This window comes from Esox lucius, chromosome 25 (assembly GCF_011004845.1).
Source record: "Esox lucius isolate fEsoLuc1 chromosome 25, fEsoLuc1.pri, whole genome shotgun sequence".
Lineage (NCBI taxonomy): Eukaryota > Metazoa > Chordata > Actinopteri > Esociformes > Esocidae > Esox > Esox lucius.
The window spans coordinates 7,016,495-7,036,879 of NC_047593.1; the positions used below are offsets into that span (position 1 = coordinate 7,016,495).

Sequence of the window (20,385 nt, forward strand, 5' to 3'; positions counted from 1 at the left end):
CCAGCCCGAAACGCCAGCGTCAGGAAGGAGGCCCACCAAACTAGCAACTACATCGCAAAAAAGATGGAGGATGACGATCAAGAGACCTACTAACAAGCCTTTGAAAGCACAGCAATTAGAGAGTAGTGGCCCAAAGAGCAGTGAGCATGACATATATCTGCTATTTTAATTGGTCCTGCACAAAAAGCTGAATCTGAATCTAGATAATGCAGCTGCAGTTAAATATCTGAGACTAAAAACTGAACAGATACTCTCGGCCCACAGGTTAGGGCCCAAAAGTAACATGAATGGGTTTTCCAGGAGTCCCCAGAGGTGAGTCTGTTTCCGCTGCCTTGAGGTTGACGACCTGTCCCGACAATGTCTCCAGCTAGATGTCATTCTGGGGTTTAAGGATTTTGGTGCAGACTGACTCATTAACTGAGAACCAGAATGGCATATATGCTTCAGTAGACCTCTTGACCATGTCTCAAGTTTTCTAAATTAAAATTGTAACCATAGATTTACAAAGATAAAATGGGCTGCGTAGTGTAAAGTCCAATGACAAGATGGTGACCAGTTTTATTATTTTTTTTACATTTTAGAAAAAGGTAATTTTAAGGAAAGTGCAACACATTTTGTGGGGCAGGGACAATTCTTAAAACAGTTTAGTCTTTGTTTATTATAGTATTACACCATTCCTCTCCACAGTAGCATCTAGGACTGACCCCATTTTAAGGCATTGACCCAGAGGACAGAACAGTTTTAATTACAATTTAGATAACACTTCTAGCAAGTATTCTCTTGTAGCCACGTCCATGGAGGTTGGCTACAGTGGCAAAGGCTTTAAACTTCTTTATAACATTACGTACAATGGAAACAGGAACATCAAGGACTGTGGAAATTGACTTTTTGTCTTGAGATTATTCATGCTTGTGTCTGACCTCCTCAGAGTATTCTCTGCTTCTCTGTCTTTTCTTTATGCCCTTTGCGGTACACACAGTGACTCAAACTGGTTGAATGAGTGACTGTCATATTGTAGGTACCTGCGATTCACTACAGGGGAATTAAATTCTACAGTAAAATAAATCACGTTGAGATTAACCTTCTTGAAATAACATTATCTCTAGCTGTTTTTATGATCTGCCAATATTATTGTTGTTAGGTCTTGGCTGGGGTGCCTCTATTCATCTCTATGTGCCCGGGGGCCATAGCCAGGACCTGACCGCAGAAGTGCCTCTAGGCATCTATGCGCACAGCTTGTTGATTGTCCCCAGTTAGAGACGGCTGCCTGGCGTTGCCTCTAATTGGGGACCCTATTTATGTTGCCCTTTTGGATCTTTCAGCTTGTGGATCATTGTTTCTGTGTTTTGCTTCAGATTGCAGACAGCCGTACCTTTTGATGTTTTTGTTCATGTAGGGAAGTAATAAAAGGATGTTTCCTTACTCTCGCTTTGCCCCTTGTGTCCTGCACACCCTAAACCGTGATGGAATGATCCACCAGCCTAGGACACAGTGGAGCTGGACCATAGAGGAACGCCTCAGATGCAAAAAGCTGGTCTCTGAGGAGGAGTACCTCCATGGTCTTGTCCTGGATCCAGCTCTCAGTCCAGGGCGTCGGTGATGCCGGCGGGCACCACGTCGGCATCCCCACACACAAGTCCAGAAGACCCCCCAGATGTTTTTGCGGGGGGTTGTGGTCATCAGAGGGGTGGGATAAAGAGCCCTGCCACAACATTCGCGGGGTCTCATCGGGGAGCCCCTGCAGCTCCGGGAGCAGGAGACTGTGGAGGAAGCGATGGGTTTGCCGGGCCTCCCGTTCCTGCCTCCCAGTCCGGTACCTTCAGTGGGTCAAACCCCAAGACACATTCGATACCACATCAGGTGTCCCCTGTGTACACGACCTTGGACCAGGGATAGAAGGAACGGAAAGAACAAATAATAGTGTTGTCTTTCTGATTAGAATTAATAATACATTGAAGGTTGTGATGGCAATTTCATCGATAAGAACTCTTAAAGGAGGAAGTACAGAGACAAAATTCTCTTGGCATAATTACGTTTTATTTGCAAATAGAGAGACGCGTCAAACGCTTACAAACACAATCATCTGAGGAGTCTCTAACTTAATACATGAACAGTTCGTATTTATAGAGGAAAAAGGTGTGTGGTAAGTTGCTAGCCATCTGTCTTGTGTCACATAGGTTTTACCTAAAGGTAGGGCTGTCCCCCCACCTTATCCTTCCTGCCATAATGTTTACTGTTGTGTTTACCTAAAGGGCCAACTGATCTTACTTCCCCCCAAGGACCACATTCCTAAGGTACAGAGAACTGACATCCTTCTTTGTCTAGGCAGGAGGACATGGCCCAAATACCTAATAATCCTCTGATATTATACAGACATGTGTGTCACAATCAAAGTAAATATTTACATACCAGCCAATAGAAAGACAGACATTTCTCAGATGTACCTTAGTTCAAAATTTCCATAACAAGGTTTGGTGGACCACTGTCTTTTTTTTGTCTGTCACGCTTCACAGATTGTCAGATCTCACAATGCCTGGAAAATAGTGATATGTCTCAGGAGAATTCGCCACATGCATATGATATAGGAGGTAGTAGTGTGAGTGCAAAAACTAGACAGCCTTAACGCCATCTTTAGTCAATCAGTTACAGATTACCGTGTGAAAGTGAAAGGACAAAGACGTTAGTGTAATGAACACCCGGACCAGAGTTGTGTGGGTCCAATTGCAGAAGTGCAATTGTAGATTTATTGTTACGTCGCACAAGGGAGTAGGCAAGCACACAAACGATGAAGACAGGCAGAGAGTCGGAAACCAGAATATCAGTCCTTGAAGGCGAAGGCACAGGCAGGGATGAGCAGAGACGCGAATCCGAGAAACAGGCAAGAAGGTCAGGAAGCCGGGTGATCAATCAGCGGAGGCTACAGTACAGGACGGGAGAGACGGTAAGGATATCCAGGGGCAGGCAGGGAGGTCGGTGTTCCGGGAAGGCAGTCCGTACAGGTAACCACACAGGTAGGGTAGGCAGGGAGAGACACGACGGGGCGGACGAACAGGTCAAGACGCAGGATTCTGGAAACGAGGAGAGAGGACGGGACAAGAGGGCAGAGAACACAACAGGCTGGGAATCAACTACTAAGGAGCGCGCGATAGAATGCTTGGCAGGTCCACTGGGAACAATACCTCACGCTGGAGGGGAGGAAGAGCACAGGTTAAATAGAGGGGTTAACAGGGCACAGGTGTTCAATATTCAGGTGATTGGGATCTGGGGTGTTGGGTGCGTTCATGCGTGCTGGGAAGTGAACCGGTGGCAGGTGCGGAGCGTGGCAGGGAGGAGTCGGACCGGAAGTGACGGGAAGACGTCACAGAACCCCCCTCCCTACGGCCGAGACCGCCACGGCGGACGACCCCGCGGACGGGGAGCAGGACGATCCGGGCGCGCAGCGTGGAACCGCGCAGTGAGGTCCGCGGCCAGGACGTCGCGAGCGGGCACCCAGGCCCTCTCCTCCGGGCCATAACCTTCCCAATCAACCAAGTACTGCAGGAGCCCACCTCGGCGGCGGGAATCCAGGATGTCCCGCACTGCATACGCCGGTCCCCCATCCACGTCCAAAGGAGGCGGAGCAGGATGCAGGGCGACCGGTGGATGTAGGGGACTGCAATGAACCGGCTTGAGGAGAGATACGTGAAACGTAGGGGAGATCCTGTACTGGCGGGGCAATTGCAGACGGTAGGTAACAGGGTTTATGCGTTGTATAATCTTGAAAGGACCGATGTACTTGGGGGATAGCTTACGGCATGGGAGACGCAGGCGGATGTCCCGAGTTGACAGCCAAACCCGCTGGCCGGGGTGGTAGAGGGGAGACGGGCGCCGGCGGCGATCACCGTATGTCTTCTGCGCACTTGACGCCTGTTGGAGATGCCGGTGCGCCGTCTCCCAGACTCTTGCCCTGCGTCTGAACCACTCGTCCACTGCGGGGACCGGACCGGGTTCTGTATCCCAGGGGAAAAGAGGGGGTTGATAACCGAAGACACATTGAAAAGGAGTGAGCCTGAGGGAGGAGTGAATGAGGGAGTTTTGTGCGTATTCCACCCATGGGAGGAACCGGCTCCAGTCGTGTGGCTGTTTATGACACTGTTGTCGCAGATACTTTCCTATATCCTGGTTTAGTCTTTCCGTCTGACCGTTGGTCTCAGGATGGTACCCGGAGGATAGGCTTACCGATACCCAGAGTCGGTCGCAGAAAGCCCTCCATACACGGGAGATGAATTGGGGTCCCCGGTCCGACACGATGTCCTCGGGAATCCCGAACTGCCGGAACACCTGTTGGAAAATAAGGTCCGCCAATTCTGTGGCATTGGGCAGGTTAGCTAGGGGTATCAGACGGCACATCTTAGAAAACCGGTCAACTACGGTTAGAATCGTGGTATACCCGTTGGAGTCCGGTAGGTCCATTATAAAATCCATAGCGATATGTGACCAGGGGCGGTGAGGAGTAGGTAGAGGCTGTAGCAGCCCCTCGGGTAAGTGACGGGGACTTTTCGATTGCGCGCAGACAGGGCAGGACAGGACATAGTCGCGCACATCGTCGGATTGAGACGCCCACCAATACCGCTTACCCAGGATTATAGAGGTACGGGTGATGCCCGGAAGCCCAGTCCCCAACGAAGTGTGGCACCATTGCAATAATTGGGGACGAACCGCCGCAGGAACATAAATCTTCCCTGGTGGGCAGGTAGGAGGGGCCGGATCCGTCAACAGGGCCTCCTCGATGGTGTCCTGGATGTCCCAGCGTATTGGTCCGACACGGCAGGTGGAGGGCAGAATTGTTTCGGGCGACGGAGGGCAGGTCGGTTGCTCGAACAATCGGGAGAGGGAGTCAGCCTTGGCATTCTTTTTCCCCGGTACGTAGGAGACTGAAAAACGAAAGCGGTTGAAGAAAAGAGACCATCGAGCTTGCCAGGGATTTAAACGTTTAGCCGACTGTAAATATTCCAGGTTGCGGTGGTCCGTGAGTACCAGGAAGGGGTGAAGGGCTCCCTCCAACCAGTGTCTCCATTCTTCCAGTGCCAGTTTAATCGCGAGGAGCTCTCGATTCCCGACATCGTAATTCCGTTGAGCGGGGGTGAGTTTCTTAGAGTAGAAGGCGCAGGGGCGCAACTTGGGAGGCGTGCCAACGCGCTGTGACAGGATCGCCCCTACTCCCGTTTCCGAGGCGTCCACTTCCACTATGAATGGGAGTTGGGAATCAGGCTGGTGGAGTATGGGAGCACTGGTGAATAGGTCCTTCAGTTTATCAAAGGCTGCTTTGGCAGCGTCTGTCCAACACAACGTCCGGGTTTTCTGGCTGGTCAGAGCGGTCAATGGGGCAGCGATGGTGCTGAAGTTCCTGATGAACCGTCGGTAATAGTTCGCAAAACCCAGGAATCGTTGCATCTCCTTGACGGTTTTTGGGGGTGGCCACTGACGCACTGCCGATACCTTGCTCTCGTCCATCTGGACACAGCCTGGCGACAGCAACGATCCAAGGAAGGCCACTTGGGAAACGTGGAACACACTCTTTTCTAGTTTTACATACAGTCTGTGTTGCTGCAACCGTTGTAGTACTTGTCGGACGTGCCCAATGTGCTCTGTTAGGTTTCCGGAATAGATCAGGATGTCATCAAGGTATATTATGACAAACCGGTCAATCATGTCCCGGAATATGTCGTTCATGAATGCCTGGAAGACGGCGGGTGCATTGGTAAGGCCGAAGGGCATGACTCGGTATTCGTAGTGGCCGCGTTGGGTGATGAAGGCGGTTTTCCATTCATCACCTTTTCGTATGCGCACGAGATGATACGCGCTCCGCAAATCCAACTTGGTGAAGATAGAGGCCTGTCCGATTTGTTCCAACGCTGCCGAGATGAGAGGTAAGGGATAGCGGTTCTTGATGGTTACAGCGTTCAGTCCTCTGTAATCTATGCAGGGGCGTAAGCCGCCGTCCTTCTTTCCAATGAAGAAGCTAGAAGCAGCAGGGGACGTCGACGGGCGGATAGCTCCTTGTCGCAGAGACTCGTCGATGTAGGTGTTCATGGCCTCTGTTTCCGGGACAGACAGAGGATACACGCGTCCCCGTGGAAGCGGGGCTCCCTCGATCAGCTCTATGGCGTAGTCCCACGGGCGGTGTGGTGGTAACTCTGAGGCTTTTTCCTTGCTGAAGACCTGTCTGAACTGGGAGTACGCGGGCGGGGGTTCCGGAGTGGTTGATGTCATGGCGCTTTCCACTGAGGTGGCTCTGCAGGGAACACTCAAACAGCGAGATAGGCAGGTCATATTCCAGGCCGTCAACTCTCCTTTACTCCAGGAAATGTCTGGGTCGTGTAGGCAGAGCCAGGGGTGCCCCAGCACCACCGGCTCATGGGGGGAGGAAACCACTAGCAACTGGATGCGTTCTGTGTGCAATGCCCCCACCTGCATGTCCAGTGGTTCCGTTTGATGGCGAACGTAGCCGGATCCAAGTGGTCCCCCATCCAGGGATTTCACGCGCAACGGCGGTTCTATTGGGTACAATTTGATCCCCAGTTGTTCTGCCGTTTCCAAGTCTATGAAACTCCCTGCGGCTCCTGAGTCGACCAAGCCCTCCAGGCAGAACGGATTGCCCCTGACAGTGAGACACACAGGTAGATGCAACTGCTTATGGGTGACGTTGAGGAGGTGGGAGCTTCCTACCTGATGGTGCGCGGAGGTCTCTCTCTCTCCGGGGCGAGGCGGCCTGATAGGGCACCGGGAGGCGAAGTGTCCTCTTTCGCCACAGTACAGGCATAGACCCTCGGAACGGCGACGATGGTGCTCCGCGGCGGACAGACGGGAACGACCTAGCTGCATGGGTTCGTGCTCTGGTGGTGTCGCTGGGGGTGTCGACACCGTGGATGTCGAAGGGGCCGGTCTGGGTCGTAGGGTGGTAGTCCTCCTTCGGTCCAACAGTAAGTAGTCTATGGCAATGGACACATTGATGTACTTACTGAGGGAGGCGAGGTCACCCCTGCAGGCCAGCTCTGCCTGCAGCTCCCGATTCAGTCCCCTCCGGTAGACCGTGAGCAAGGCAGCCTCGCTCCACCCACTCCCTGCAGCCAAGGTGCGGAAATCCAGGGCGTAGGCGGCCGCAGTGCGTGTCCCTTGCCGGATCTCGACCAGCTGATCCCCTACGTTACGTCCCGTGACGGGGTGGTCGAACACTTCCCTGAATAGGGCAAGGAACTGAGCCTCCGAGCCTAGTTCGGGGCTATTTGCGGACCACAAGGCTGTGGCCCAGTCTAGGGCTTTGTCAGTTAGCAAGGAGATGACGAAGTCTACCTTGTTCTGGTCACGGCCGAACTGGCTCGGGTGGTAAGCGATGTACTTCAAACACTGCATTAGGAACCCCTTGCACTTTCCCGGAGACCCGTCGTATTTGCTTGGCAGGGATATGTTAGGAGCGGGGGCGGAGACGGCAACCATACCGGATGGAGCAGGCATGGGTACTGGATGTCGAAGTAGCCGCATCATCTCCTCGATCCTCTCCTCTTGCTGCGACAGTTGCGCATGCAGCTCTGCTGGATCCATCGGTAAGGTGAGGTATTCTGTAATGAACACCCGGACCAGAGTTGTGTGGGTCCAATTGCAGAAGTGCAATGGTAGATTTATTGTTACGTCGCACAAGGGAGTAGGCAAGCACACAAACGATGAAGACAGGCAGAGAGTCGGAAACCAGAATATCAGTCCTTGAAGGCGAAGGCACAGGCAGGGATGAGCAGAGACGCGAATCCGAGAAACAGGCAAGAAGGTCAGGAAGCCGGGTGATCAATCAGCGGAGGCTACAGTACAGGACGGGAGAGACGGTAAGGATATCCAGGGGCAGGCAGGGAGGTCGGTGTTCCGGGAAGGCAGTCCGTACAGGTAACCACACAGGTAGGGTAGGCAGGGAGAGACACGACGGGGCGGACGAACAGGTCAAGACGCAGGATTCTGGAAACGAGGAGAGAGGACGGGACAAGAGGGCAGAGAACACAACAGGCTGGGAATCAACTACTAAGGAGCGCGCGATAGAATGCTTGGCAGGTCCACTGGGAACAATACCTCACACTGGAGGGGAGGAAGAGCACAGGTTAAATAAAGGGGTTAACAGGGCACAGGTGTTCAATATTCAGGTGATTGGGATCTGGAGTGTTGGGTGCGTTCATGCGTGCTGGGAAGTGAACTGGTGGCAGGTGCGGAGCGTGGCAGGGAGGAGTCGGACCGGGAGTGACGGGAAGACCTCACAGTTAGGGAGTGCTGGCAGTTGTTAACCTTTTTTCTTTTGTACTGTATTTGCTTTGCCACAGGACGATGTATTTGAAATGCACAAGAAAAATATGTGGATTTGAAATATATCAGTGTTATGAAACCAGAGTATCATCAGAGGAACAACAGTTGTGATATTTAAGGAAATGCACTCAGGTAAGCTTTAACAGTTCGTTAACTTATTGTGTGACTTATGTTACATCTACCACCTCTCAATTACAATGGATTATCTAGAATGAATCAAAGGGATACACATTGATCAACTGGTGTTAATTTCAAGTTATGCTACTCCTATTTATCGCACCTTCACTTGTTTTGTCAAAAGTTATATTGCCCCTTAAAGATTTGTTTCATATGTTGTTTTTCTTATCGTCATATTGAGAACAATGTGTTTAATTTTAATCTCAATATATTTTTCATTTTGTAAAAACATGCCTATTTCGTTTAGGCAGGTTTTCACTTGTGTATGCAATCTTTAAAAATGACTCCTGAATGTATACTTTTCAGTTGTAGTATATCAATGAAACGAATGACTCAGCATTCCAAAGTTCAGCTTTCATCTGTTGATGTCATATTAAATTACCAGTTGACTTGAAAATAACATGGATTGGACGAGTAAACTAACCTAATTTACATAATCCTATCTGAGACAAGGCAGGACCTATAACAAGGCTTGGGACACAAGGGCAGTACAAAAACAATAGGGTTTAATACAAGGGTTCCTTTAAACAAGACTGACAGTCACACAGGAATTCACAGGTATGGAATAACACCCAACTAAAGAAACAAACAGGCGGGTGTTTATAGACAGGATTATTAAGGCAAGTGTCAACAGGTGCTTCAAATGATTAATGTAGAAGAGAAGGGACTTTTGGTGGCAGGGCAGGAGAGGGCCAGTGGTTAGATATGCCGGTGACGCCAAACGCCAGGTGGAAGTTATAGAACCTTACTGAACTCTCAGTTCAGGTGAATATATCTTTACAGCGAAAACAGAAACATCCACTCAGCAATCTCATGCTTTTGATTTTATTGATTGAGGGTTTTATGTTGCACTGTTTTAACATGCTGAGTCTTAAAAATACCATGTTGCGATGTGGTCGATCTTTCATGCAGGGCTGAGTCTTACTCTCCTGTCAGTGGCAATCCTGACTGTTCCCATCCCAGCTCAACCTGGTGAGAATGTTAACACTAAATAAATTATAATAATAGTGTTTCTCCATTTTACCTGCACAATGTGAAATTACTCACTAGACAACAGTTTTCTGGACACTGATTAAGCTGATTAGTCTACGAATAAAATCTCAAGCCTAACATTGTTTTCCATTGTGCTTAATTTTTTTTTCTAGACTAGGCTTAATCTGTGTCTGTGAAATTGGCCATTATGAATAAGTATGTTACTCTCTCTTCCTCTTGGCCTCTCCTTCTACAGTCCCGGAGACATTCACCTTAACTGTCCCTGATGGCCTGATCTCATCCCAGTCAGGCTCCTCCGTCTCTCTACTCTGTCAAGTCTCACCTATATTCAACATCAAACCATTTGAGGTGCAGTGGTATCGGTCGGATGACGTTAACAAACCCACCTTGTTGTACATGGATCACAAGATCCAGGAGGCCCTCATGGACCCGCGGTTCAGGGGCAGAGTATCTCTAACTGGGGGACTGGAGAGGGGGAACGCGTCCCTGAGACTGGAGAGGGTCACTCTGGAAGATAGTGGGGAGTTTGTGTGCTACATTGCCAGTAACAAGTGGTATGAAAAGGCCCATGTGGTACTGGCAGTGAGTGGTAAGTGATCTCCAGTAATAATTTAATTGTGAGGTATTTATCACCTCAAAGTCTTTTCTGTGGGTGATTATTGTTACGAACCCTGTGTCTAGCAGTCTAGGGTGGATGGGACAGAGACCCCTAACATAAAACTCTTGCAAATTAATCTAGTGTAAAAGCACAGTGAGAACAAATGACACAGACAACCAAAGCAACCTTCAAACATAAAACGTTTATTATAAACACACAGTAAAGGGGTTAGGCAAAAGGGGCTGAGCTGGACCTAAGAAATGAAATAATATAGTCCAAACACCACTAAACTGAACTTGCCTGCTTAAAAAATCGCTTAGCTGACTACTAACCAATACGAAAAATACAGTGGGTAGAATCGCTCAGTTCTAACTTTTTCTACAGGTTGTGAATGCAAATCGCTAAAAAAAATAACGTTTCCCAGATACACAGGGAAGCAGCAAACAATTAACTAGACAACAAACGTGTGAGATGTGCTAAACTGAATGTTGCCGGTTTGGAACACAGGTCAAACATTTTGTAAAATGATTGTCATTATTTATACGTTTTCATAGCGTTCGTAAAAATCATACGTTTGTCTGGCGTTCGTGTGTTATTTTACGTTTTAATAATTTCGTAATGTATCATCCATATTGGTGGCGCATTGTAATGTAACCTAACGTAACGTCACATATCATATGAAATCGGGTGCCATGGATTTCCGTTAAATAGTCTATGTAGTGTCCTGATACCACGTTACCTGGGGAAACGGCAGAAGGGGAAAAATACCAACTCACATACAGGGTACCTGCATGCGTAACAATTATCACAGAATTCAAAAAAGGTCTCTGTTACATTTGCCAAGAAGTCTGAGGCTCAATTTAATAACTTGAAAGTTCTACCATATTTACATGGTAGTGAGTGTCATGTATTTTTACTAATTGAATTTCAGTGATTTCACTATTATTATATATGTTGTAGTTGTGTCTTATAAGATGCATTAGCGACATGTGACCCATGTTTACTGTCTGCTTGCAGGAGATTCCAAAGGTTTCACTGTGACTCAGGTCCTGTTGGTTGTCCTGCCAGTATTTCTGGTCATCATCATCTGTGCTCTGTGTTTCATTGTGTTCAAACGAAAAGGTATATGGAACTCAAACTGTAATTTATGATGAATCATACCTTCAATATTGAATGATAAATAATAGCCTTATAGAGAAATTGGTCCAAAGGTATTGTTTATAACATGTTCAAATAATATATTTTAGGGTTCAAGTGCTCTTCATTACATACATCCAGGAAACACACAGGTAATCCATTTAATCTGATCTATGTGATAAATAAACAGATTAGCATGAGTTAAGATTTATCATTTTGGCGTAATGTTCATTTCAGATCAAAATGAGCTTGGGCAGAATTTGGCAGGTACCTTTTGAGAAATCCTTCCTCCTTATGAAGCTTTTTAGTAACAAAATGCTATAAGTATACATTAACATTATCTAATATATTAATGAGTTTACAGATCATGATTTTATTGTGCCTGTGTTAATAAACATATTAATAAATGCATAGTGAACGGATGAAGGATACTTTAATAAACATTAACTCGATATTAATCAAATATTATTTGATTAATCTACAGGTCACGAAATATTTTTGCATGTGTAAAAAACATTAATAAATGCATATTTAACACATATACATGGATATTAGTCAGTGATAATAAAATATGAACAGATTTAATCATCCAAAAAAAAAAATCATGCTTTGAGTTGCTTTTCTCTGCTGCTTTAATTTGCTTTTCCCAAGTTGTGTCCATCACAAAAAATAAAAACTACAATTATCGAACAGAAACAGTTCATGTTTGTAGTGAACGTTGAGCCATTGTCAGTGCGACCTTTCTCTACGGCACACAGGAAGACAAATAGTTAACAGGCGAATTATAGAATAACTCTCTTCCCTTGAGCAATACCCACCCTACTTAAGGATTTTACCACAAAGATCTCAAAACTATTTAATGAATCCTTCCTTACAATGAAATAATTGTTGATGAGCACCTGCAACTGCTATTAAGATGTTAATTAACCAACAAAAGCTACTGAACCAATACATAATTATATATAAGTAATGGTTCAGAGCTTCACAATTCCCCCAGTCCTGTATGCCAATAGTAAAATGTTCCGGCGATCAAGATATAGTCAGTCGTCGAAACTTCACACAATTTAAAAGTTACACCGTCCATTCTTTTTGGTCGAAATCAACGTACTGTTCCACACAATCACCACAGTGCTGGCCACAGGCACCATGCGCTTTGCGCGAAAACAGTCTGTGACACAAACAAGTCGCATAACCTTGTTAACCTTGCGCTGTTTAATATTTTGTCTCTCACTACCAAAGCATTACTGGTGAATGACTTTATCACTGACAACAAACTGGACATAAAGTGCCTCACGGAGACCTGGCAGCAGCCAAATGAGTTTTACAAACTTAATCAATCAGTCCCTACTGGTTACACATACATCAGCCAGCTACGCACTTCTGGGTGTGGATGTGGTGTCTCTATACTGTTTCATGAGGAGCTCAAAGTTAAATCTGTCAGTTTACCTCAACACACCTAATTTGTATCTATATAGTCGCAGTTAAACTCATTGTCTCTCAACCTCTGATCATTTTAACCATTTATACAATAAACCTCAGAAACCCCCCAAAAAACTGTTTTTTAATGTTCTTCATTGCTGACTTCTGTCTGTATCATGTCTCCCAATATGTCCTGAATATTCACACTGAGGAAATTGTCTGTAACACTGCTGCAGATTTTATGTCCCATCCTGAGGGCCTCGATATCACACAGAATGTTACTAACCCCACTCATAACCAAGTTCAAATGTGTTTTATTTTGATTTATTTTGTTCCACTGGTGTCTGTCTCTCCAATATCCCTATTCCTGACCACACACCTGTTCTGTTTGACATATCTGTCCCCCTTTCCATGCAGCATGTCAATCCTACATCTCATTTAGAAATGTAAAGAATATAAACCATACTGATCTGACAAGCCTGACTGAAACATACCCCAGTCCTGTTTCCCTGTCCCCTCTGAACTCACCACCTATTACAATGTCTGCCTGTCCTCCATTAAAAGGACCAGTCTATACCACCTGCCTCCCCGACTTCATACCAGCCACTGAAAACTCTTAAAGAACTGGTCTACAATTCAAAATCATCTACCTGCCCACTTGACCCCATGCCCATCAGCATGTTAAAGCATGCTTTCCTACCATCTCACCCCTACTCACTCGCCTACTGAACTCACACATCAACATACCACAGGTATTGCACAGCCCTCCCTGAATATTGCTGCTGTCACGCTGATCTTGAAAAAACCTAATGCCGACCATGATGACCTAACCAACTACCAACCCATCTCCAACCTGACCTTTCTCTCCAAAAACTTGTAGATGGGGGTGGCGATTCAACTAAATAAATTCCAATAACATCCATGAACCATTCCAGTCTGCGCTCCAAACACAGCACTGAAACAGCTCTTGTAAAAATCACCAACAACCTCCTCCACACAGCTGACTCTGGCCTACTATCCATCCTCGTCCTCCTAGACCTGAGTGCAGCATTTGATACCATTTTCCATCCAATCCTCCTGGAACGTGTTGCTCTCTGCTGGTTCTCCTCCTACCTCACTGTCAACAATATGACCATATAAAAAATTATAGATCACAGTGTGCAGCTGTCACTCAAGGTGTCCCCCAGGGGTCAGTGCTCAGACCACTCCTCATCATTATACACCTCCTACCCCCGGGGAGGATCATTATACACCTCCTACCCCCGGGGAGGATCATTATACACCTCCTACCCCCAGGGATGATCATTATATACCTCCTACCCCCGGGGATGATCATTATATACCTCCTACCCCCGGGGATGATCATTATATACCTCCTACCCCTGGGGATGATCATTATACACCTCCTACCCCTGGGGATGATCATTATACACCTCCTACCCCTGGGGATGATCATTATATACCTCCTACCACTGGGGATGATCATTATATACCTCCTACCCCTGGGGATGATCATTATACACCTCCTACCCCTGGGGATGATCATTATATACCTCCTACCACTGGAGATGATCATTATACACCTCCTACCCCTGGGGATGATCATTATACACCTCCTACCCCTGGGGTTGATCATTATATACCTCCTACCCCTGGGGATGATCATTATACACCTCCTACCCCTGGGGATGATCATTATACACCTCCTACCCCTGGGGTTGATCATTATATACCTCCTACCACTGGGGATGATCATTATACACCTCCTACCCCTGGGGATGATCATTATACACCTCCTACCCCTGGGGATGATCATTATACACCTCCTACCCCTGGGGTTGATCATTATATACCTCCTACTACTGGGGATGATCATTATACACCTCCTACCCCTGGGGATAATCATTATATACTTCCTACCCCCAGGGATGATGATTATATACCTCCTACCCCCAGGGATGATCATTATACACCTCCTACCCCTGGGGATGATCATTTTATACCTCCTACCACTGGAGATGATCATTATACACCTCCCACCCCTGGGGATGATCATGTGACAACACGGCAGTTACTTCCACTGCTATGCTGATGACACCCAGCTCTACCTCTCCACCAAACCCGCGTCCTCCCTCCTTCCCACCTCCTTCCCATCTCCCTCCCATCTCCCTCCCACCTCCTTCCCACCTCCTTCCCACCTCCCTCCCACCTCCTTCCCATCTCCCTCCCATCTCCCTCCCATCTCCTTCCCATTTCCCTCCCACCTCCCTCCCACCTCCTCCCCATCTCCCTCCCATCTCCTCCCCTCCCCATGCACCGAACAACACAGCGTCGTCCTGTACAATGACATTTTTATGACATGGTACCCAACAAACTAGGTAGTTAAAGTTAAGAGGAAGATTATATGAGCAAAAATATATCTAGACAGAAAATAATATTAAAATAAAGCAGCAATATACATAAACACAGTACACTAGCAGCAAAGTTTAAAAAAGAGTACTGTAAACTAGGTTGTATTATGATAGAGCAGCAATCTGGGTAGTATTATTGAACATTTAGATAAGGAAAGTATGGCAGTAATAAACATAACAGTGTTAACTAGCAGCAATTAATTGAGCTATTGAAATATTAGATACATATGAGTGCAATAAGCTTATGAATGGTGGCATAGCACACTACAACTACATAGTGATTAAAATCTAGAGGATAATGTGATCAAATACATAACACTGTACATAGCAGCAGTTTAACAAAAGTACTGTAGATTATCAGCAATATTGGTAGTGTTATTAAATATTGTAGAAATGGTAAGTATCGCAGTAATATACATTGAAAAAGAAAATGTAAACTAGCATCGTTTTTAAATATTTTAATGTCCATTAAAGTACCTGAAAGGGCATCAGAGCATCTGAATGATTACCTGATTAATCAGGTAATCATTCAGTTCATTTCAATTAATGTATATTCATGTTAATTAATGTAACCTTTAACAGACAACTATGCATTTATTAATATTTAGTCAGTTTATTAATTAATCCTTACTGTAAAGTGTTACCAGCATTTTTTTATCACCTGGGTTTGTATCTTCCTGTTCCTTGTTTCACATTTTACAATAACGTTTACCTTTTCCATTCAACAGAGATACAAAGCTTAACAGAAAGTAATATTCTGTAAAATTAATAATTTAATGTTAAAGTCTTACTGGGAAAATCATACTTCCTTAACACCAAATATGTAAAACCATAAACTGCAATATATTTATGTGGTTCATTAGGGGCAGAAAACACAGTGCAGATGTCTACTAAACAGACAGCATCTGATGAAGAAGATAATCTGAAAGGTAAAGTGAAAGAAGGATAACATGCATTCATCTTTAGAAAATGTATGTGTAATAAGGGGGATAAAGGTAAACCCCTTTGAATGTTACTGAGTGGACCGGTTGAAAGATTTCTGCAGAGAGTCTATGACCGTATGACGGGATCATTTAATATCTAATAATATTGTTTGTAAACATACGCAGTCATAAATGACAATATGTTAGAAGTGCTAATCCTTTGCCACAAGCAAACATTTAAAAGATTGTATGTATCACTGCCTACATTATCCTCAATGCTCCTCATCAGTCAAGTACAGAAAACAAGGGATGGTGTAGCAACCCGTAACTCATTGACGATCAGTCTGGTCACTTTGATTTACGCATGTGTTTGTGCCTATATCAGTTATTATAAGTGCCCATAAGATGTAGGTCATTTTTAACCAAGTCTGATTGCTTTGACTTACTCATGTGTGTGTAATTACCAGTAGCCCTACGAGCTTGAGTATGAAGATGAACGAGGAATGCCATAGTGATCTACAGTATATTCCAGATTTTATTGACATCCTGTTTTAGCACAGCTAAATATCCTGCTTTCTGTTGCCCTGGATACACTTCCTGCACCTCTGTACTGGCAGTTTGTTCAACTCTTCCCTGTACAAACTCCTAACTGCTGTTATCAGATCTCTCCAGAGGTTTTCACTGAGATTTCGAACTTTACTGATTGCTGGTCACTTCAGAACAGTCCAGTGATTTGTCTTGAATCATTCCTGCTTTTATATATCCATTATGGGGGAAAATAGTCATTTATCCTTAGAATAAGATCTACATCTTTTATTTGTTTTATTTAAGTAATTCATGAAAGAAAAACTACTTGCAACAGTATATTTGCAAAGTTAAATCATTTGAAATGCACTTAAATTAAAATGTACTCAATATCCCTGTATGCAGATTGGCTCCTGGGGAAAAGATTCAGAGGTAAAACATTTTATTTGAGTGTTTATTTCTATTGTTACTATCAATTGAACTGTACTGTCTAAAACACTAATTCATCCAGAGTTTGCGTGTATTAATGAAATAATATTCTCTTCATTCAGCGGAACACATCACTATGGATAAAGAGACTGCTTCTACAGCCATTAGTGTGACGCATCACGGAAAGAGGGTAAATTATATCAAAGCAAAAGATACAGTTGACCATCAGTCTTACCATGTATTGGGTAATAAGGGGTTTGACTCAGGGCAACACTATTGGAAGGTCAAGGTCAATGAATATGCTAATAAAGAAAAACTAGCATGGTATTTAGGTGTGACCAGAGAAAATGCCAAATGTCCTTTAACATGAAATTGGGTTCTGGATTTTATTTTATGAAAAAGGAGAGTTAGGTCTACATGTTTATGTTGGCGGTGTAAAAACACAAACAAGACAAACAACACCAACAACTGTGTGTGTGTTTCTAGATTGTGACAAACACACACTGTCTTTTTGTGATGCTGATTCTGGGTCCCTTCTTTACACTTTTAATGATGTGAAAACAACAGACACATTGTATCCTGTATTCAGCCCTGGAAAAAGAGATCCACATCCATTAAAAAGTATTGACACCAGAAAATAGGCTGTGCGTTCAACATCGTAGCTTGATGTCTGCTGGAAAAGGATAATGTGAAAATAAAATAAAGGCCGGTGGAGTACATTGTAACTTATTACTCTGGTACAAGAAATGCAGGGGAAAATCTTGTCAAATGAGACATGCTTTCCAGAAATACATCAGAGTTCTGTTTAACACAAGTTTATGGCTAAATACAGTAATCAACACATGGGTGTTGTTCAACAAGTTTGTTTTATGCTTTCTATGTTTCCAGACACCAAAAGTAATTAAATGTTTGTCTTTTTTTTCTTTATTCTTGTTTTAATTAAATATAAAATTGTAATTGTAAAATGACTATAATGTGCTAATAAACTATCATTGTTGTGTTGCTAAATGAAGTATTAGTTTGTGTTGAAATTTGGTCCCGTTTCACACTCCTGTCTCTATGTGCTTATGCAGCTGCTACCAGAGAGCAGGGTTCAATTCCCGACTCCACCCTTTACTCCATGTCTTCCTGTGATTCCCACTTTAAATAAATAAGCCTTGAAAAATAATAAGTAAAAATAGTGAGTATCTACTCTTCTTATAAAAAGCAATGGATCAAAGTGATGCCTATCAAGATTTGTGTTGCTGTCGGGTGCAAACCTTGCATTTATAGTTGATATAGTTGCATATTGTGATTCCCATTGTTTTTTTTTTTACATCTCTATGAAGGTTTTAGAAATGTTTGACCAATTAAAATCATTCAAAATATTCTGTCTACTTTAGTTGGTGTTTCTGGGCTAATGCTAGCCACATGCACTTATCAAAATCTATCTTTTCTGAATTGGTGTTCATTCTTCAGTGATTAGTTTGGTCAAGCACATTAGGTGCATACAATGAAAATTACAATGACAGTGAAAATTTGCTTTTACTAGGCTCTATGGGCCAGCAATTCAAGTCTCTGGGCAAGGATTGATATTGGTGGTTTTTCTATGACATTTACCTAGATTTGAATCCAGTGTTTTTACTGTATCAATATGACTCCTCTGAAAAGAACATATGAATTCTTCTCCAAATTCTGATTACAAAATTTCTCTATCCCATCGTTCCCATAAGCAGATCGAAGGAATGCAAAGATCACACTGACTGAAGGAATGCTAAGAGCAAGAACAATGTTGTATTTGTTCTGCACAGATAAGTGTTGAAAAGAGTGGAACGTCAGAAAATATACCACCACTGGTCGATCAGTTACCCATACACATGTAAAAGTAAAAGCACAAAGGGTGTTTTGTCAGCAATAACCTTTGTTCCTGCTATTGTATCACTTTGCCACTTTTTAGTATTTTTCAAATGCACTGATGCATGATTATCAAATTATATGCTATCCTGTTTATTTATTGCATATAGTTGATTAAATACTGCAGATTACCTATACATAATAATGTTATAATGATATATACTCTACATGTTTTTCCTCTTTCATTTCACCTTCCACAATAATTTATTCACCAGATGCTATTTATTCAGAATTATTCAGAAACAGACGCTTATTTCAAAGTGGCCAAGTCACATGATCTAAGCAAAATAAGTGTCAGTTACGTCATACTGTTTCGATCATGTACCGATTTCCAAGTCCCTGAAACAAAAGACAATGAAAATGGCCAGATTTCGAGGGTTGTTTGAAGTAGGAGAGGGACCGACATTATCAGAAAGATTCAGTTAATTTGCTGAAATGGGAAAAAATATCTACTGTGTGGGAACATTTTCAAGTTGAACGTAACCTAGTGAAATGTACGATTTGTGAGCAACAACTGGGCTAGAACTTGCATTCACAACTTTCCTACCCACATTAACCTATAAGCATATACATTTCCCCTTAAATATCGAAGTCCACCAATACAAAATCAGTATTTTATGCGGCCAATATTGGCACACAGAGGAAAATGTTATACACAAATTACATTTATTAAAATTGTCATATACGTTATATACGTCATGCATAAAGACATCCGTAACATCCTTGCCATTTTCATATTGTTGCAACGTCAATTTTTGTTAACTGATATTAACTTATGTCTATGAAAACACCACTCGGATGAAAACGCTCCAATACGATGCGCATTCCCAGATTTATGTGGCAGGCAGATGTTGCCAGCTTAAGATGTTGAGTGTTGTGAATCCTTTTTCGATGCAATTGTTTCAGTTGTCTCGTAGCTTCGGGAAGCTTTCTCCCATCACTAAGATATACTAGGGCGAACCTATATAGGGACTAAATAAGCGTTCAACGAGACAGGTTATACACGACTAAACTGAACAAAGAAACAGAAAAACTAGAACAGAACACAGAACATAGAAACGGAATAACCGGCGTGGCACAGGCACTACACTCTGTTTTCTGCACCTAAACATCACTTATGAATAAATGGCAATTTATTGTCATAAATATTAGCTTTTAATGAAGCACAAATATCTACTGTCTGATTGGCTTTTTTTCATTATATGCAGCGGATTTTCAATAAACTTAATTATCTGTTACTGAATTATGATTATAAAATTAATGATAATACATTCTATGGGTAAATAAGTTCCAGATTAACTTCTTCACCAGATGCTGTCTGTTTAGTGTGTATCTGCGCTGAGTTTTCTGAATCTAATCGATCAGATATTTTATGTAATTGCAATATAATTGTTGCAAATTTCATTTTAAAGAAGTTTGTCCTTTTTTTCCAAAAGTCGAAAATGAAACCACCACTGGTCAATCAGTTATCCATGACCATCTGAAGGTTAAAGCACAAAGGGAAGTGGTGACAGGATTAACCTTCATTCTAGCTATTGTCTTCTCTTTGCCACTGTAT

General features: G+C 43.9%; 1 protein-coding gene across 3 annotated transcripts; it reads left to right on the forward strand.

The window, feature by feature from the left end:
* Positions 1–8,269: 8,269 nt before the first annotated feature.
* LOC105029791 (myelin-oligodendrocyte glycoprotein-like) lies at positions 8,270–18,229 on the forward strand. 3 transcript variants are annotated; one of them, XM_020043652.3, is made up of 9 exons: positions 8,270–8,454; positions 9,412–9,471; positions 9,728–10,081; positions 11,108–11,212; positions 11,338–11,379; positions 11,465–11,494; positions 15,921–15,986; positions 16,911–16,937; positions 17,057–18,229. In XM_020043652.3, exons 1-9 carry the CDS (start codon positions 8,445–8,447, stop codon positions 17,302–17,304), a joined length of 942 nt encoding a protein of 313 aa, XP_019899211.2. In that variant the 5' UTR covers positions 8,270–8,444; the 3' UTR covers positions 17,305–18,229. The 3 variants fall into 3 exon arrangements, with proteins under 3 accessions (XP_019899211.2, XP_010901620.2, XP_019899212.2); XM_010903318.4 differs by lacking the exon at positions 11,465–11,494; XM_020043653.3 differs by lacking the exons at positions 11,108–11,212; positions 11,338–11,379; positions 11,465–11,494.
* The last annotated feature ends 2,156 nt before the right edge of the window (positions 18,230–20,385 follow it).